The 19925-nt window shown below is 38.1% G+C and overlaps 1 protein-coding gene and 2 pseudogenes across 1 annotated transcript; 2 read left to right on the forward strand and 1 right to left on the reverse strand.

Moving 5' to 3' along the window:
- Nucleotides 1–4931: 4931 nt before the first annotated feature.
- Nucleotides 4932–6788, forward strand: LOC133261077 (olfactory receptor 5M3-like; annotated as a pseudogene).
- Nucleotides 6789–8921: 2133 nt separating this feature from the next.
- Nucleotides 8922–9853, forward strand: LOC133261455 (olfactory receptor 5M9-like; annotated as a pseudogene).
- A 5319-nt stretch (nucleotides 9854–15172) lies between these two features.
- LOC133261078 (olfactory receptor 8U3-like) lies at nucleotides 15173–16129 on the reverse strand. Its single transcript, XM_061439650.1, has one exon. The coding sequence runs from the start codon at nucleotides 16127–16129 to the stop codon at nucleotides 15173–15175; it is 957 nt and encodes a 318-aa protein (XP_061295634.1).
- Between the last annotated feature and the right edge of the window lie 3796 nt (nucleotides 16130–19925).

Genomic DNA, 19925 nt, shown 5'->3' on the forward strand with positions numbered 1-19925 from the left:
TTTATTTTCCTCAGGGGAAAGCAGAAGCACATATAAACTCATTTCCATTCATTCACACATACATCATGGGCAATATTTCAAAGCTATTTGCATGTAAATAAATTAGGGATTTTGATTAAATTATAATAATATCATTGTGTCTGTAATGCAAAACTTAACTTCCCTAAAGAATTTAAGCTCTTACTTAATGTTACTTTTGGGTGAGCTAAACGTAATTCCTTTTGTCTGTAAGATTATTTATTCACCATTTATTGGAAAACTCTTGGCATTCCAAACTAGTTGATGATTACTAATTAATTTTAAAATGTAATTTTAAAGCTTTTAAATTAAGGATAGTTTTCATTTGGAATAGTTTTGTAAAATGTCTTTTAAAACTGAATGCTATTGCTACATTTGTTTCTATGTTTACCAACATCATTATAGTTAAGCATCTTCAGCATAAAGTGTACTTATCTTTCTCAGTCACCCTCTCTCTTGATCTCTCCCTCACTAACACACACACACACACACAAACACCACAGTTTCTTCTTCTGAAATCTACATTTCCTTGAGGGAGTGCAGATTACACTGTAATGACCTACTGCCAGAGTTTACCTGATGCATTTTCTCCATAGTTAGTGAGAAGGAATTGAGGACTCTTGCATACTTGGGCACTGAAATTGCAATCATGAACTCAGCTCTCAGGGGTTCATGAAACTCTATTAGCTATTTTGTCTTAAAACTACTAAGCCAAGAAATTATTTCAAATATTCTTAGGTTGAAAAAGCTCCAGAATTTCCCTTCTGCAGGAGACCTTCCCAGCCCAGGGATCAAACCCAGGTATCCCACATTGCAGGTGGATTCCTTGCCAGCTGAGCCATGAGGGAAACCAGGTAAGGATAGGTAGGGATGAATTTTGTGTGTCTATTATGTGTTCAGTGTGTCTCCATGTGTTCCAATAGGTGTGAAGTGTGCGTGTGTGTGTGTGTGTGTGTGCACTCAGTCATGTGAAGCTCTTTGCAACCCCATGGACTGTAACCCACCAGGCTCCTCTGTCCGTGGAATTTTCCAGACACAACTACCAGAGGGGGTATGCTATTTCCTTCTCCAGGAGATCTTCCTGAAGCAGGGATTGAACACTTGTCTCTCGTGTCTCCTGCAGGATTCTTTACCACTATCCCCACTTGAACAGGATATGATGTTACACACCTTCCTGCATCCTTCATAAGGCCTAACAGATGCTTTTTATTAAATAATTATGAAGAATGCAATAATAGAACAATGTGCATTTTTTCAGATTGTTCTAATTTCACATTATGAATTAGGCAATTGAAACTATATGTGATACAATGTAATAAGGACTGCATAAGAAATATGCACTAAATATCCTCTGTGGCTCAGACAGTAAAAAATCTACCTGTGATACAGGAGACCCAGAAGGTCAGGAAGAACCTCTGGAGGAGGGCATGGCAACCCACTCCAATATTCTTGCCTGGAGAATTCCATGGACCATGAGAAATGCTGGGCTGGAAGAAGCACAAGCTGGAATCAAGATTGCCAGGAGAAATATCAATAACCTCAGATATGCAGATGATACCACCCTTATGGCAGAAAGTGAAGAGGAACTAAGAAGCCTCTTGATGAAAGTGAAAGAGGAGAGTGAAAAAGTTGGCTTAAAGCTCAACATTCAGAAAACGAAGATCATGGCATCTGGTCCCATCACTTCATGAGAAATAGATGGAGAAACAGTGGAAACAGTGTCAGACTTTATTTTGGGGGGCTCCAAAATCACTGCAGATGGTGATTGCAGCCATGAAATTAAAAGACGCTTACTCCTTGGAGGAAAAGTTATGACCATCCTAGACAGCATATTGAAAAGCAGAGACATTACTTTGCCAACAAAGGTTCGTCTTGTCAAGGCTGTGGTTTTTCCAGTGGTCATGTATGGATGTGAGAGTTGGACTGTGAAGAAAGCTGAGCGCCAAAGAATCGATGCTTTTGAACTGTGGTGTTGGAAAGGACTCTTGAGAGTCCCTTGGACTGCAAGGAGATCCAACCAGTCCATTCTAAAGGAGATCAGCCCTGGGTGTTCTTTGGAAGGAATGATGCTAAAGCTGAAACTCCAGTACTTTGGCCACCTCATGCGAAGAGTTGACTCATTGGAAAAGACTCTGATGCTGGGAGGGATTGGGGGCAGGAGGAGAAGGGGACGACAGAGGATAAGATGGCTGGATGGCATCACCGACTCGATGGACGTGAGTTTGAGTGAACTCCGGGAGTTGGTGATGGACAGGGAGGCCTGGCGTGCTGCGATTCATGGGGTCACAAAGAGTTGGACACGACTAAGCGACTAAACTGAACTGAACTGAAGTGACTTAGTGCATAGGCAGGTGGTGAGTAGGGCAAGTTTGGACTCTGCAATATACTCTTTTTTTTTTTTTTTTAATAAAATAGCATTGTTTGGGCAATTTACAGTTAGACCTCTAAGCTACTTTTCTTGATGCTGTTCCCATGGACTGAGGATGTTCACAGGCAGTTCAAAATGATCCTGCAAAGCATTTGGGACAAATATAATCAGACCTAAGTATCTCAAGGGAGATTGGTTCCAGGAAAGCCCTTCCTACCACTCTCCAGGACACTGAAATCCACATGCTCAAGTCACTCCTCCAAAATGGTATAATGTATTATTATACAGACCCCATGGACTGCAGCCTGCTAGACTCCTCTGTCAATGGAATTCTTCAGGCAAGAATATTGTAATGGGTATCCATTCCCTTCTCTAGGGGATCTTCCCAACCCAGGAATGGAACCCTGGTCTCCTACATTGCAGGCAGATTCTTCACTGTATGAGGCACCAGGGAAGACCATTATTATAATCAATGCACATCCCAATATATATTTTGTCATCTCTAGATTGCATGCATGCTTATAATATTTAGCTACATCATTACCACTCTAAAGAGTGACATTAATCTCCTTATTTACATTACTCTTCTTGTTTATTCTGCAGAATGTAACAGTGGAAGATACATAGTAGATTTAAATTGCTTGTTAGGTATGGAAAAAAGTCTTTACCCAGGAAATATATATAATATATGAATGTGTTTGAGTGGTTTATCACTTTATTTTGAAGTCTACTGTGATTAGCTTGTCCCTCTTTAAATGAGTACAAGTATAAGATTAGATTAAAAATAATTTTTGATCCAACATTTAAGGATAATAGATTATTTGATTACATGGTTTACATATCTAACCATGGAGAATATGATTATAATAAAAATATATAATATGATATTTTGAGTTATATTAAAAATATTAACTGTCCATAAATATCTTAAAAATAGGTGACTACAAAATATACCAGTTTTGGAAAAAATGGATATTTAAGAAGTATATTTGGACTTCCCTGGTGGCTCAGATGGTAAAGAATTTGCCTGAAATGCAGAAGACCCAGGTTTAAATCTGAATTGGTAAGATCCTTGGGAGAAGGGAACATCTACCCACTTCAGTATTCTTGCCTGGAGAATCCCACGGACAGAAAAGCCTGTGGGCTACAGTCCATGGGGTCACAAAGAGTGGCACAAAACTGAGAGACTAACATTTTCACTATTTCCTCTTTCAGTCTTGGATAAATGGCCATTTATCCCATTTATTCACTTAAAATTTAAATCATATTTTTTCATACTAAAACTTTTACTTTATTTTTTATATTTTTTTATTTTTTAAATATACATTTATTTATTTTAATTGGAGGTTAGTTACTTTACAATATTGTACTGGTTTTGCCATACATCAACATGAATCCATCACAGGTGTACATATGTTCCCCATCTTAAACCCTCCTTCCTCCTCCCTCCCTGTACCATCCCTCTGGGTCATCTCAGTGCACCAGCCCCAAGCATCCAATATCGAACCTGGACAGTGAAGTAAGCCAGAAAGAAAAACACCAATAGAGTATACTAACACATATATATGGAATTTAGAAAGATGGTAACGATAACCCTGTATACGAGACAGCAAAAGAGACACAGATGGGAGAGGGAGAGGGTGGGATGATTTGGGAGAATGGCACTGAAACATGTATAATATCATATATGAAAATTTAAGTGATTTTTATTGCAAGCTTTGTTCAATCACATTTTGTAAAAACTGTGACAATGGCAACTGGGTCTGTATATTTTTCCATAAGGTTACAATATTTAGGTAACCTTCAAAGAGTTTGTTAAATAGAAAATGCTCAGAAATGATTGCTGAAAGGAGTGTCAAAGTACAGGCATAGATCAGTTCAGTTCAGAGCCTCAGTCGTGTCCTACTCTCAATACCATGGACTACAGCATGCCAGGCTTCCTGGTCCATCAGCAACTTCTGGAGCTTGCTCAAATTCAAGTCCATCAAGTCACTGATGGCACCCAACCATCGCATCATGTGTCATCCTCTTCTCCTCCTGCCTTCAATCTTGCCCAGCATCAGGGTCTTTTCCAGTGAGTCAGTTTGTTACATCAGGTGGCCAAATTATTGGAGTTTCAGCTTCAGCATCAGTCTTTGCAATGGATATTCAGGACTGATTTCCTTTAGGATGGACTGGTTGGACCTCCTTGCATTCCAAGAGACTCTCAAGAATCTTCTCCAACACCGCAGTTCAAGAGCATCATTTCTTCTGCACTCAGCTTGCTTTATGGTCCAATTCTTACATCCATACATGACTATTGGAAAAACCATAGCTTTGACAAGATGGACCTTTGTTGGCAAAGTAATGTTTCTGCTTTTTAATATGCTGTCAGTTTGGTCATAGCTATTCTTCCAGGGAATACTCATAGATAATTATTAATAATTAAAATATTGGGTCCATAATAAAAATATAAATTAATAAATAACCAATACTTTTAGTTAAAATTTGTTTCCTTTTTATTATCCCAGAAGTTTGTATCTAATATTGACCAAGAACAGAGAAAATGCTCAATTTCACCAATGTGACAGAGTTTATTCTTTTGGGACTAACCAGTTGTCGGGAATGGTAAGTTCTCTTCATCATTTTCCTGCTGGTCTACATGATCACCATGGTGGGTAATATCAGCATGATCCTGTTAATTAAGGTTGGTCCCCAACTCAGCAGCCCCATGTACTTTTTTCTGAGTCATTTATTTTTTGTTGATATGTGGTTTTCTTCCAATGTCACCCCTAAGATGTTGGAAAACCTGTTATCAGAGACAAAAACGATTTCCTATGCTGATTGTTTGGTACAGTGTTTCTTTTTTATTGTTCTTGTCCATGTAGAAGTTTTTATTCTTGCTGTGATGGCCTTTGACAGATACATGGCCATTGGGAACCCTTTGCTGTATGGCAGCAAAATGTCAAGGGTTGTCTGTATCCGACTGCTTTCTTTCCCTTATGTGTATGGTTTTCTGATTAGTCTGGCAGCAACATTATGGACCTATGGGTTGTACTTCTGTGGGAAGATTGAGATCAACCACTTCTACTGTGCAGACCCACCTTTCATCAAAATGGCCTTTGCTGGAAACTTTGTTATATACAATGTTTTTTTTGTTGTTTGTTTGTTTGTTTTTTATATATGTATGATCTTTGTTATATACAATAGTTTGAATATAAAATGACTATCCATGCCATTAATCTCACCTATTCTCTGGTTATAGTAATCATATCTTATCCATTCATCCTCATTGCCATTCTACAGATACATTTACCAGGAGGGAGGCACAAGGTCCATCTAGTCAGGGCTATGGTTTTTCCACTGGACATGTATGGATGTGAGAGTTGGACTATAAAGAAAGCTGAATGCTGAAGAATTGATGCTTTTGAACTGTGGTGTTGGAGAAGACTCTTGAGAGTCCCTTGGACTGCAAGAAGATCCAACCAGTCCATTCTGAAGGAAATCAATCAGAGTGTTAATTGAAAGGACTGATGTTGAAGCTGAAACTCCAATACTCCAGCCACCTGATGCAAAGAGCTGACTCATTGGAAAAGACCCTGATGCTGGGAAAGATTGAGGGCATGAGGAGAAGGAGACGACAAAGGATGAGATGGTTGCATGGCATCACCGACTCAATGGACATGGATTTGGGTGGACTCTGGGAGTTGGTGATGGACAAGGAGGCCTGGCGTGCTGCAGTTCATGGGGTCGCAAAGAGTCGGACATGACTAAGTGACTGAATTGAACTGACTGAAAAAGAGTGAATGAAAAATATACAAATTAGACAATTTAGGGAATGGAGTGAGACAAAACGGAGCATGCTGATAAACACAGAAATAAGAAGAGGCAGGATGCACACAGAATGGTCAAAGGTCTCTTTGAGGAGGTGACTTTTCAGTTATGCGCCAGTAGCCAGCTATGTTGGAGAAGGAAATGGCAACCCACTCCAGTGTTCTTGCCTGGAGAATCCCAGGGATGGCAGAGCCTGATGGGCTGCCATTTATGGGGTCGCACAGAGTTGGACACGACTGAAGTGACTTAACAGCAGCAGCAGCAGCCAGCCATGTAAAATATTGAGGAAAAAGAGAATGAAAATATGAAAAATTAAAAGAGGAAATATTTTAAAAAGTGTATAAACTCTGTGATTGTATCATGGCTCCCTCCAACTAGTAGCAACTCACAATTTGGAAGTTGATTAATCATTGTGAACTATTTTCCTACCCCTGAAATTATTCATATGGGGATTAAATATACCATATAGAAAACTATTTGGGCACATAACATAGGCACTGATATTTCAGTTCTGGTCTGTGTTCACCTGTACCCTATATTTTCACGATTGTAGATCTTATGGCTGCTCAGTGTGGATATACTAAGCTAGATGAGAGTTGCTGATTTTCACTGGGAGATAAAGCTAAAACCAAGAATTTTCATGTATATAAACTTTTGACTCTGCTGGGTGAATCCATAATTACCTAATTAACAGAATTTGACTTGGATTATTGGTACAACTAATTACAAGAGGATGAGATGGTTAGATAGCATCAGCAACTCAATGGACATGAGTCTGAGCAAACTCTGGGAGATAGTGAAAGAGGAACCTTGTGTGCTGCAGTCCATGGGGTCTCAAGTAGCTGAATACGACTTAGTGGACTGAACAATTATGATACAAACCAGAATCTTGTGTAGCTTGTTCAATTTCATATTACAAAACTTAGACTACTTCTAGATATAAAGTAATAAATAATAAATATAATATAGCAAATATATTTGACATAAAATTGGTTTTGATGTGTGTAAATTATTATAAGCAATTATAACTACAGCCCATTTAAGTCATAATATTCTCTTAAAGCAATATTATAATGGGCATCTTAAATTCCCAAGATGATGTTAATCCTACAGATGCATCCCTAAGTACTCAGAGCAGTTTACTTCTTAGAAGACTTATTTGGGGAAAGGTATTAAATGGATAAAACATTCCTTGAGGACATTTTCCTTGTAATGACATTAAATTTAAAAATAAATAATTAGACATATAATGGATTGTTGCTGAAAAGCAGAAGAATCTGAAATAAGACAGTAATTTTAAAAACATGGCACCTGAATTTTATTTTATATGTATATAGAATTTATCTATTGATATAATTTTGATATGGTGATTGAACCACTTGCAGTTTACTTTTCTAACTGTTAAACTGATACAGTCCATGTTGTTAAATACCTCTTACCTCATGCTGCAAGCAGCAATAATCAAGACAGTGAAATATATAGCTAAATAAAATAACACATGACTAGGATTTTCATAAGCTGAAAGCTTTTGATATCGTATGCTGGCATAGTGTAAAAAAGTATGTCAATGACTAGATTGTAAGACCAAGGTTTAAAACAATCATCCCGTAAAATTGTGTAGGTAAGAAGATACCTTCTGGACTTCCCTGGTGGCACAGTGGATAAGAATCTGACTACCAATATAGGGGACGTAAGTTCGATCCCTGCTTGGAGGAAGATTCCACATGCCATGGAGCAACTAAGCCCGAGTGCCACAACTACTGAGCCTGCGCTCTAGAACCTGTGAGCCACAACCGTTTAAGCCTGCTCACCTAGAGTCAGCGCTCCACAGGAGAAGCCACTGCAGTGAGAAGCCCACACACCCCAACCAAGAGGAGCCCAAGCACAGCCAAAAATAAATAAATACATTTTTTTAAAAAAAGGATATCTTCCAAGTCATAGGAAAATGAGTAAGTTAACATTGCATGTGTATTTGTATTAATACTGACAATGAGAGGCAACCATCATACACAAAATTAGTATTCAATGGAACTTCAGTGATTCACTCTTCTTACTTCCCTGTTCGGCACAAAGTGGTTGTCTGACCTTGGTTGAATATTTACATTTATGAGTCTCAAGTCTTTTTCTATAAGACAATACGTTGAAATGGATTTAGTCTTTCTCTGATGACTTTCAGTCTAGATTTACTTTTACTGGAACTCTATGAGGTTAACATCATTGTAATAATTTAGCAAAAATAAGTGTCTAATACTAGTAGTATATGAATGTAATTGTCTGTTTTAGAGTTAAGAAACTAATAAATATTGCAATAATTACCTATAAGGCCTATTAAAGGAAATAAATGTGATTATATAGTTTTACTTTAGACTTTGTGCAAAGTTTACATTGATTTTTATATCATTTGAACTAGAATACTAATAAACATGACTATGCCAGTCCAGGTTCAATGCACAATACTGGATGCTTGGGGCTAGTGCACTGGGACGACCCAGAGGGATGGTATGGGGAGGGAGGAGGGAGGAGGGTTCAGGATGGGGAGCACATGTATACCTGTGATGGATTCATTTTGATATTTGGCAAAACTAATACAATTATGTAAAGTTTAAAAATAAAATAAAATTTAAAAAAATGAAATAAAAAAAATTTTTTCAAGAATAAAATAAATCCATTCATTTATTTTAATTTGTCCATAGGCAATGCAGACTGGGTCTAAGTGAAGGCAATGCCAAATTTTACAGATGTGACATAATTTATTCTTCTGGGGTTGACCAGTCATCAGGAGTTTCAAGTTCTCTTTTTTGTGGTGTTTCTAGTAGTTTAAATGATCACTCTGATAGGGAACATTGGTATGATTATTTGATCAGCATCAGCCTCCAACTTCAGAGCTCCATGTACTTTTTCTTGAGTCATTTGTCTTTTGTGGATGTGTGGTTCTCTTCCAATGTCACTCTGAAGATGCTGGAAAATTTACTCTCAGAGACAAAAACCATTTCCTATGTGGGGTGTTTGGTGCAGTGTTACTTCTTCACAGCCCTTGTCCACGTGGAAGTATATATCTTGGCTGTGATGGCCTTTGATCACTATATGGCCATCTGCAGCCCTCTGCTTTATGGCAGTAAAATGTCCAGGACTGTCTGTGCTCCTCTCATCTCTGTGCCATACATCTATGGATTCTCTGTCAGCCTAATCTGCACACTGTGGACATATGGCTTGTCCTTCTGTGGAAACTTTGAAATCAACCACTTCTATTGTGCTGACCCTCCTCTTATCAAGACTGCCTGTGGAGGGGTCCACATTAAAGAATTCACCATGATTGTTATTGCTGGGATTAATTTCACACATTCCCTCTTAGTGGTTCTCATTTCCTATACCCTCAGTGTAGCAGCCGTGCTTTGCATGCACTCTGCCGATGGCAGGAGGAAGGCATTCTCCACATGTGGGTCCCACCTGACAGCTGTTACCATGTTTTATGGGACTCTCCTCTTCATGTATCTCAGGAGGCCCACAAAAGAGTCTGTGGAGCAGGGGAAGATGGTGGCTGTGTTTTACACCACAGTGATTCCCATGCTGAATCCCATGATCTACAGTTTGAGGAACAAAGATGTGAAAGAGGCGGTCAACAAAGCAATCGTCAAGGCAAACTTGAGGCAGTGAACCTACAATACATAATTCCGTGTATGCCACTTCCTGCTATAAATGTCCAGGCATATAAATAACCCTGTTTAAAATAGACTGTATACAGGCAACACTTAAATATACTAAGAGGTCCAGTCTAACACAGCGGTGGTTTACCCCATGAATGGACTCTCAGGACTAAGCCTCCTTTATCTACGTGTGGAAACATACTAACCCTGACCTATTACTGTTAGCCACAGTGTATGTAAAATTGTGCTAAGTGTAGTCATAGGATAACTGATAAATACATGTGGATAAGCACATGCTAATTTGGAGGGTATCTTTGTTAGAGTTGAATATGATTTCTTAGGATATTTTCTATATAAAATTGCTCTTTACTTGTTTTATAGGTAATATATAAGTTCATGAGAAAAATTAAGACTTCATTACTTTTCCATGAATATAAAAGTTGGTGAATTCTCATTTACCAAGAAAACTTTCAATAACATTCATACATGCATGGACTTTTGAAAACAAAAATGTATTCAGAATCTTCAACTAGTGTCATGAATTCAGAAGATTAATTCTCAGTATGTTTCGCTCTATAATTAAAACTATTTGTGTTTCAAACAATCTGTTGACTCACCATGATTCTACTCTTTGATTTGGATTTTGGCTAGTTGTTTTTCTCTTTATTAATTTAAATAGGTGAAATATTTATGACTAAAGCCTATCATGTCCTTCTCATAGTTTAAAAAGATGAGGCGATATGGATTTTTGTCATTTAAAATCTAACTTTTAATCAGAAGAATGTCCTGTTAAACATTTGATTGCTATGATGAAGCTATTGTTTGATTCCAAATTCTTGTCACTAACATTACATTCTTAGGTCTGTGTTTAGCTGCTTGCTGCTGCTACTGCTAAGTCACTTCAGTCGTGTCCAACTCTGCAACCCCATAGACGGCAGCCCACCAGGCTTCCCCATGCCTGGGATTCTCCAGGCAAGAACACTGGAGTGGGTTGCCATTTCCTTCTCCAATGCGTGAAAGTGAAAAGTGAAAGTGAAGTCGCTCAGTCATGTCCGACTCTTAGTGACCCTATGGGCTGCAGCCTACCAGGCTCCTCCATCCATGGGATTTTCCAGACTGGGTACTGGAGTGGGGTGCCATTGCCTTCTCCAGTTTAGCTGCTTAAGTCAAGTTTTAATAACTAGAGTGGATCAACCAGATAAGAATCTCTGTAAAACTGAATGCCATTGCACTAGGCATGTGTTAAAATGTGATCAGCACAGCTCAAACTGGTATCCATTGGGATCTGATTACAAGTTTACTATTCAATTTATGTTCACTGGTGTCCACTTATTCTACCTTCATTCTTAATATAAGTGGAATACATTTTTTGTCCTTGTTGACTCTTGCTAATAATACCAGCATAAAAGCAAATCAGAAGCAGAAGTAATTTCTCATGAATGAGTTTATTCTTGTTTAAGGGCTAATCCAATTAAAAGGGGTGGACAATTGAACATGTGTAGAAAGACTCTGAGAAGTAACATTTACTTGTGGTAATATCACTGGAAAGATGTATTCATTTAAGCACAGAAAGTATTGTTACTCAGGCTAATTTACTAATTGCCCACAAGCCACATTCCCTCAGACTGGTTCTGAGAAAAGGCAAATGGTGGGAGGAGAGTTCCTTTTCATAACTTTAGGTTCTGAGCAGGAAGAAAGAGTACCATTTGATTAGTATTGAAAACTACATTAACAAAAGTTTTTTTTTTTTTTTAAATGTTTTCAAATCACCCAAGTTTGCTTCTAACAAGTTGGTGTCAAGTATGAAATGATAGGCTGCTCAAGAAACAATCATATTGACGGAGATCATTATAGCTTTACCTTTTAAGATCACATTTTCTGTGATGCTTATGGCAGACATATTCCTCAGTGTCCACTATTTGATGTTTTATTTTATAAGTAAAATATTTGTCATCCAGCTGTTCACCACCATTCCCATTGCCCGTTGTCAGTGGGATACATAATGTTGTCAAGTCTTGGCAATGAGCCATCAGTAGAAAATGATGCCTGAAACCTAAAGATCACCTTCTGTATGTTAAAGCCATTAGATACACACTTTTTTCTCTTCCTTCCCACTTGAAAATGTTGCCACTGAAATGATCACTTTTTAGATAAAGATGGAAAACATATATTGAGGTTCTAATTGCCCTTCCCAAACCCCTTAACTCACACTGCTACCTGAAAAAGGAATAAATTACTTTATTAAGTCACTGCATCTTGGGAGTTCACTTAGCTAATAGTATTAAATTTGCTTTTATAATACTTTCCATAAGCATATCCTTGGCACTTCACCTTTGCATCTTACCACTCACTAGGACGATTTTTACCTGAGAATGATCAAGTCTCTTCAGAAACGATTCTGGTATTGAGAGAAGGTCATCTTGTATTCTGTCTTAACCAGAAGGAAAAAAACTCAAACTTCTGATCTACCTCAGATATTAGGCTATATATTCCTTTGTCCTAACTACTTGATGAATCCTTGGGCTTTTTAAGCCACCAGGGAAATCTTAAGACCTCCAGTTTTTACATTAACTGGTTTTGGATCCCTTTCGACCTGTCATCTAGGCCATTTTGCTAGCCATTTTAGGTACTTACAAGTCTCTTTCTTAAGCTTACGAAATCTCAGCTATTTTTTTTTTCTTTTTGCACTGTGCTTGCAGGTGTAGATAAGGTGTGTTTTTATCTGACATTTGAGCCAGCACATCTTTAACTGTCCTTACTTATTAGTGGGGCTTCTCCAATGGCTCTGCAGTAAAGAATCATCTGCAAGGCAAGAGACATGGTTTCAATCCCTGGGGGAACATCCCCTGGAGAAGGAAATGGCAACCCACTCCAGTATTCTTGCCTGGAAAATCCCATGGACAGAGGAGCCTGGCGGGTTACAGTCCATAGGGTCACACAGAGTCGAACACAACTGAGCATGCACACACTTACATGCACTTATTATGAGTGCAATTGTTCCCCAAAAAGATGTGTTAAGTTCCTAACCTGAAGAATCTCAGAGTTTGGTTATAGGGTCATTATTTGGATATAGGGTCATTGAAGATGCAATTGTTAATATGAAGTCATACTGAAGTAAGGTGGACTGTTAATCCAGTGTGAGTGATGTCCTTATAGAAATGAAGAAATCTGGACACAGATGTAGAGGGAAGATGATCATGAGAAGATAGCAGAGACTGGAAAGATGCTTACAAGCCAAGGAATGCCTGGGACCACGAGCAGCTGGAAAAAACAAGGAAGGAACCTCCCCTAGAGCTTCATAGAGAGCATGGTTCTGCCAATACCTTGACTTTGGACTTGTAGGCTCCAGAAATGTGAGAAAATAGATTTTTGTTGTTCTAAATCAATGAATGTGTGGTACTTTGTTAATGCAGACTGATGAAACTAATATATTTCTTTACAGTATTGTTTCAATGTTAGAACTTTGGTTTTACTTTAGTCTTTTTTGTCTCCCATGCTATCATCCTTTCTGCTCTGGGAGCTCTTCAAGTGTATCTGAAGTTTCCTTGGTAAACGTGTGGTTTTGCAGCAGCCTCCCCTGAATCCAGTGTGCTACCCAGAAGGGGCACCAGATTCCTTTAGAAAGATTCACTTACCTTTAAACCCTTCTCACATTGCCAATCTCAGGTTCAGCCCTTACTCTGCAGTTTACTATAGAAGCTCGCTGCTATGCTTTTAACTATTTAAATTATACTTTTGGAATTATTAAAAAAATAGCAACAACAAAGATATTCTCTTTTCTTGAGTTTTATCTTTGGCAATTGACAGTCATGATTTCCAAGATTGATTTCTCTGCAACTATGCTCCCTGACTCCGAAAGACGTTGATTTAAGAACTTGAAAATCAGGATTGTAATTCCTTGCTTCTTTTCAGAATTTGTACAATTTACCTCCACTTAGAACACCTTGTTGCTGCTTTAATAACGGCATATATTAAAGGCATATATTAAAATAGAGGCATATATTAAAATAAAGTTTAATATAAATAATTTAACATGACAATATTGGTGTCTTCACATAAATCTGAAATCTAACAATGAAATGTGTACTAAGATAACTTGGATAAAATAAGCTAAAATGTTTCTGAATAACATACAATCATGTTTGGGTTTTTTTTCCCAGTATTTCCAAAAATAGCAAACTGTTCAGCATATTCAGGAATGTTTTTGATTTTGCCCTACAAGAATAGCTCACAATATCACCCACATACTAATACTACTACTACTAAGTCACTTCAGTCGTGTCCGACTCTGTGAGACCCCATAGATGGCAGCCCACCAGGCTCCCCTATCCCTGGGATTCTCCAGGCAAGAACACTGGAGTGGGTTGTCATTTCCTTCTCCAATGCATGAAAGTGAAAAGTGAAAGTGAAGTCGCTTAGTTGTGTCCGACTGTAGTGACCCTATGGACTGCAGCCTACCAGGCTCCTCCGTTCATGGGATTTTCCAGGCAAGAGAACTGGAGTAGGGTGCCATCACCCACATGGTAGACACCAAATATTTGAATCTGAATTAAAAAAAAAAAAATTCCAGTTGACGGTTTAAGTGGGTCTTAGATTGCATCACTTTACAACTACTCCAGCATAAAACTATATTCCTGACATCTTACAGCAACCACATTTATAACTTGGTTTTAAACTACTGCTTTCTGTCCCTTTAACCCATTGTAATTTCTTCAAATCCCTAAAATATAAAAGGATCTTAAGCTTTGCTGAGGGAATATAGGGTTATGTCTTCTTTTTTGTTTTGATACAGAAAAAGAGAGTATGACTTTCCAAAAGCTGACCCTGATTCCCAGATCTGCATGGCAAATAATGACATCTTTTTGAACAACATGAGAACCAAGGAATTACAGAGAGTGACCGACAGTGAATCTAGTGGGAGTCAGAAGCAGAGAGGAATGATTTTTAGCAGACAGGATACAGTTGAGGAACAGCTGCTGCATGGAATGACGTGGGGATGGACAAGAAACTTCCTTACCACCTCCCTTTCTGTCTCCACAATGTATAAAATAGAAGCATTCTTGAAAGCAGTGGCTAAATATTATTATCAGTTAAATAGAAACTATCCAGGTCAAAATTATCAAGTGTCACATATGCAAATAGTAACAATTTGTTCAAAATGTGCGTTATAATCTTTTAAACCTTTCATCTTACTTATAAATTATATGAAAAATAGAACTCATGTGCAAAGTCATTTTGCTCATACAAAAATGGTAAAATTAACCTGTCAATGACAATAAAAACAACATATCGGCATGCGGCATAGTTCCAAGACAGTCAGTGTTACAAGTTACATTCTAATGTTTATTAGAGACAGAAAATAACATTTTTCAAAGCCTTTCCTCAAGGCATGTTTTACCTCTTGGTTCCTCAGGCTGTAGATCATGGGATTCAACATAGGAATGACTATTGTGTAGAAGACAGAGGCCATTTTGTCAGTGTCAAGGGAATGGTTTGATTTGGGCTGCAGATACATGAAGATCAGAGTCCCGTAGAATATAGTGACAGCAGTCAGATGAGAACCACAGGTTGAGAATGCTTTGCGCCTCCCTTCTACAGATTGGATTCTCAGGATGGCAGCCACAATGTATAGGTAAGAAATAAGGACCGTGGTCAAAGAGCTGATCATGTTGAATCCAGCAAAGATAAAAATCAAGATCTCTTTGAGGCTGGTGTCTGAGCATGCAAGGGCCATCAAAGGGACATCATCACAATAGAAGTGATTAATAGCATTGGGGCCACAGTAAATCAATCGAAAAGTAACAACTGTGTGAAGGAAAGCAACAGAAAAGCTGTATAAGTAAGGGCCTGCAACCAGTTGCATGCACACCTTTTGGGACATGATCACCATGTAGAGAAGAGGATTGCAGATGGCCACATAGCGGTCATAAGCCATTACTGCAAGAAGGAACATCTCCAAAACCAAGAAGTTTAGGAAAAAGCCCAGCTGTGTTGCACATGCATAGAAAGATATGGACCTGTGCTTGGTCAGGAGGGTCTCCAGGAACTTTGGGGCTATTGATGAGGAGTAACAAAAGTCTACAAAGGCCAGATTACTGAGAAAAAAATACATGGGTGCGTGAAGGTGAGGATCCAACCGGATTAAGGAAATCAGGCCAATGTTTCCCACCAGAGTCAGAGAATATACCACTAAAATGAGAAGAAAGAGAAGGATTTCAATCTCTCTCTGGACTGAAAAACCCAAAAGAATGAATTCCATCACCCTGGTAATATTCTCTTCAATCATGTGTTCTAGTCTCTGAACTGCGGAAAAGAGACAAGGTGAAGACAGATAAGTTATCAGGAGTAAGGAATTGTCATCAGATGCCAAAACATGCGTGTTTTAACTTGAGAAATTATTGCTCATTGAAGCAGAATATCAGAACAAATAAATATATCCCCTCTCAAACTCTCCTGTTTGACTATAATTTTCTGAAGCCAAAAATTGAGGTTTAATAAAAATAATGTTTATAAAAATATGGAATATTTTAGGTTTAGATTATTTTAGTTATATTTAATAATAGAATAAAGATATTGTTAAATATCCTGCTCCCAATATTTACTTCTCAGTGGAGTAAAATTTTAATATGTAATATTTTATCTGTTTCAATAGACATATATTTTATTTTAACAAATGTACATTATGCTAAATATAATAAAACAAAGCTAAACAGGATAGTCAATGGATAGAAAAATGGAGGCAATTAATTTTGGATTCCTTTTCAAATGCTACTTTCTAAAAGTGATAACATACACTTGTAGTTAGAGTTAGAATACACATATGTTAAAAAGTAGAGTTCTTGATAATCATTTACTCAATGGACATGCGTTTGAGCAATCTCCAGGGGATAGTGAAGGACAGGGAAGGTTGGCATGCTGCAGCCCATGGGGTCACAAAGAGCCAGACATGACTGAGTGAGTGAACAATAACAAATAGTTTTACATTAATTATTTTCAACGCTTATAATCAGGAATGCTTTCTAAATTATCTGGTAAATTTTCAGTGTAACAATAGCTTGCACTCCTACTTTTGAAAGGTAGCCGTCTCTTTGACAAGAGAAATAGCAATTATATGGAAATGGTATTCTTATCATAATGTTCAACTTGCATGCTGTGGTTTTTGAGAGTTCTATGCCTTTTTTCACTTCTGAGGCTAAGGAAGATAACTAGCTAATTTTAATTTTAGGAGTAAAGTTAAAAAGAAAAAAAATTTCACAATAGCCAATTAAAATGAAATGTGCAAAATAGAATAACCCCTTACTTTTCCCCTAAACATTTCACCCAAAGGGAAGCTTTGTTCCTAGTTGTTGTTCTTTAACAAGTTACTGTGAGTAGTCAGAAAATGTGTCCTTTTAGTTTTTCCTCCTTTTTTTAATTGACTCAGCTTAATACAATGACTTGTACCTAATGTGTTTTCCAGAAAAAAAAAATACACATGCACCTATGTGTACAAAGTTGTGTGTGTTAGGTCACTTCAGTTGTGTCTGACTCTTTGTGACACTATGAATCGTAGTCTGCAAAGGTCCTCTGTCCACAGGATTCTCTAGGCAAGAATACTTTGGTGGGTTGCTGAACCCTCGTCCAGGGAATCTTCCCAACCCAGGAATCGAACCTGCATCTCCTTTGGCTCCTGAACTGCAAGCAGACGCTTTACTGCTGAGCCACTAGAGAAGCCTATATATACATATATATATATACACAAACATACATACATATATGGTAAATCATCTGCCTGCAATACATGAAACCCAGGTTCGATTCCTGTGTTGGGAAGATCCCCTAAGAAAAGGAAATGTCAACCCACTCCAGTATTCTTGCCTGGAGAATCCAATGGACAGAGGAGCTTGGTGGGCTACAGTCCATAGAGTTGCAAGAGTCAGACACGACTTAACTACCACATACATATATACATACATATGCATATATACAAACACACGCATACTTACACATAAGTACATACATAAAATATCACATGAAAACTGTTTTCCCCCATTCATTTATTTTCCTCTCACTGGAGGCAAAACCTAGCTTGTGAAAGGCGTTGTTTTAACTAACTTATCTTCCTGAACAGACATCTTAACAGAGCTACTGGCACTACTGATCACCATTCTGGCAAAAGAATGGAAAAAATGGTAAAATATTGATGTGAACATCATTTGCACATTTCCATTATGGTAATATAATAACTCTGGTCTCACTTTGGTCTTCCATGATAAATATCAATTTGGATATTTTAGAGGTAATTAACAGATATTTTGATACTGAGTTACTTTTCTTTGAGCATACATTGAAATCAGGCTTATTTTTTTATATTTCTTCTTTGTAATAAAATGAAAAAGATGCCAAACTCACACAGCCTCATAAATTAAAAAAAAAAACAAAACTTCCCTATTTTTTGAATTACTTTCAGCCACAAATGTCTCTTTTTACATTTTTTAAACCATCAAAAGTTTCCCCTGAGAGAAAGACAACACTCACACATACAAATGCTCTTCTTCCTTAGGAATTGGCTTCTACAGTTTCATCAATAAAGTGTTTTCTTCTAAAGGAAACCTAAGTCTTGGGCAGAAGTCAAAGAGGATATTTTATTTGGGGGGGGGTGGCCAAGACAGGTATTTCATTATTGTGTATACATGTCAGCTTCATCCAGCTGGGGAAGAGTTAGGCAGGGTCATCTATTTTCCTTTAAATTGTGAAAAGTGTCTACTAGAGGCTTGGGAAAGGAGGGTTATGGAAATGACCAACAGTACCTCTTAATCTACTTGGTTGTAGAAGAAATCTTCCCCTGAAACTTGAAATACCCAGGGTACCTGAATGTGTGAAGTAGGCCTTTATAAAGTGCAGTCCCTATTCCTTGCAGACTTAATTCCTAATATTCCCCAGACGTAATGCACCAGGTTCACTACCCTCCAGGGTGCAACTGTGATTAGAAAGCTTCAATTAGGAAAAAAGAAAAAATAGCCTATAAAGACAAAGGTAACAATAGGTCTTATTTTAAACTAGAATGCTGTGAAGTAATTAGCCTTCAATTAAAATAAATTAATTAAAAAAATAAAATATAAACTATAATGATGTAATCATGAAATCACTAATCCTTGATTCAGTTCAGTTCAGTCATCCAGTCATGTCCAACTCTTTGCAGCCCCATGGACTGCAGGATGCCAGGCTTCCCTATCCATCACCAACTCCTGAAGCTTACTCAAACTCATGTCTATCACTTCAGTAATGCCATCCAAACATCTGATACTCTGTCGGTCCCTTCTCCTCTCGCCTTCAATTTCTCCCAGCATGAAGGTCTTTTCTAGTGAGTCAGGTCTTAGCATCAAGTGGCCAAAGTACTGGAGTTTCAGCTTCACCATCAGTCCTTCCAATGAATATTCAGAACTGATTTACTTTTTGGATAGACTGGTTGGATCTCCTTGCTGTCCAAGTTCAAAAGCATCAATTCTTCTGCACTCAGCTTTCTTTATATTCCAATTCTCACATCCATATATGACTACTGGAAAAACCATAGCTTTGACTAGAAGGACCTTTGTTGGCAAAGTTATGTCTCTGCTTTTTAATAGGGTGTCTAAGGCAATGTCACCCACTCCAGTACTGTTGCCCGCAAAATCCCATGGATGGAGGAGCCTGGTAGGCTGCAGTCCACAGGGTCGTTAAGAGTCAGACACGACTGAGCGACTTCACTTTCACTTTCCACTTTCATGCATTGGAGAAGGAAATGGCAACCCACTCCACTGTTCTTGCCTGGAGAATCCCATGGACGGAGAAGCCTGGTAGGCTGCAGTCCATGGGGTCACATAGAGTTGGACACGACTGAAGTGACTTAGCAGCAGCAGTAGCAGGTTGATAATATCTTTTCTTCCAAGGAGCAAGGGTCTTTTAATTTCATGGCTGCAGTCACCATCTGCACTGATTTTGTTGCCCCCCAAATAAAGTCTCTCACTGTTTCCATTGTTTCCCCATCTATTTGCATGAAGTGATTGGACCAGATGCCATAATATAAATCTTAAGTTGTTTTTTTTATTCTTTGCTACGTGTAG

Source organism: Bos javanicus, chromosome 15, assembly GCF_032452875.1.
Source record: "Bos javanicus breed banteng chromosome 15, ARS-OSU_banteng_1.0, whole genome shotgun sequence".
Lineage (NCBI taxonomy): Eukaryota > Metazoa > Chordata > Mammalia > Artiodactyla > Bovidae > Bos > Bos javanicus.

Bases quoted from the DNA above. Each gene is read 5' to 3' on its own strand.
- LOC133261078 (XM_061439650.1), bottom strand. From the start codon at position 16,129: ATGATTGAAGAGAATATTACCAGGGTGATGGAATTCATTCTTTTGGGT.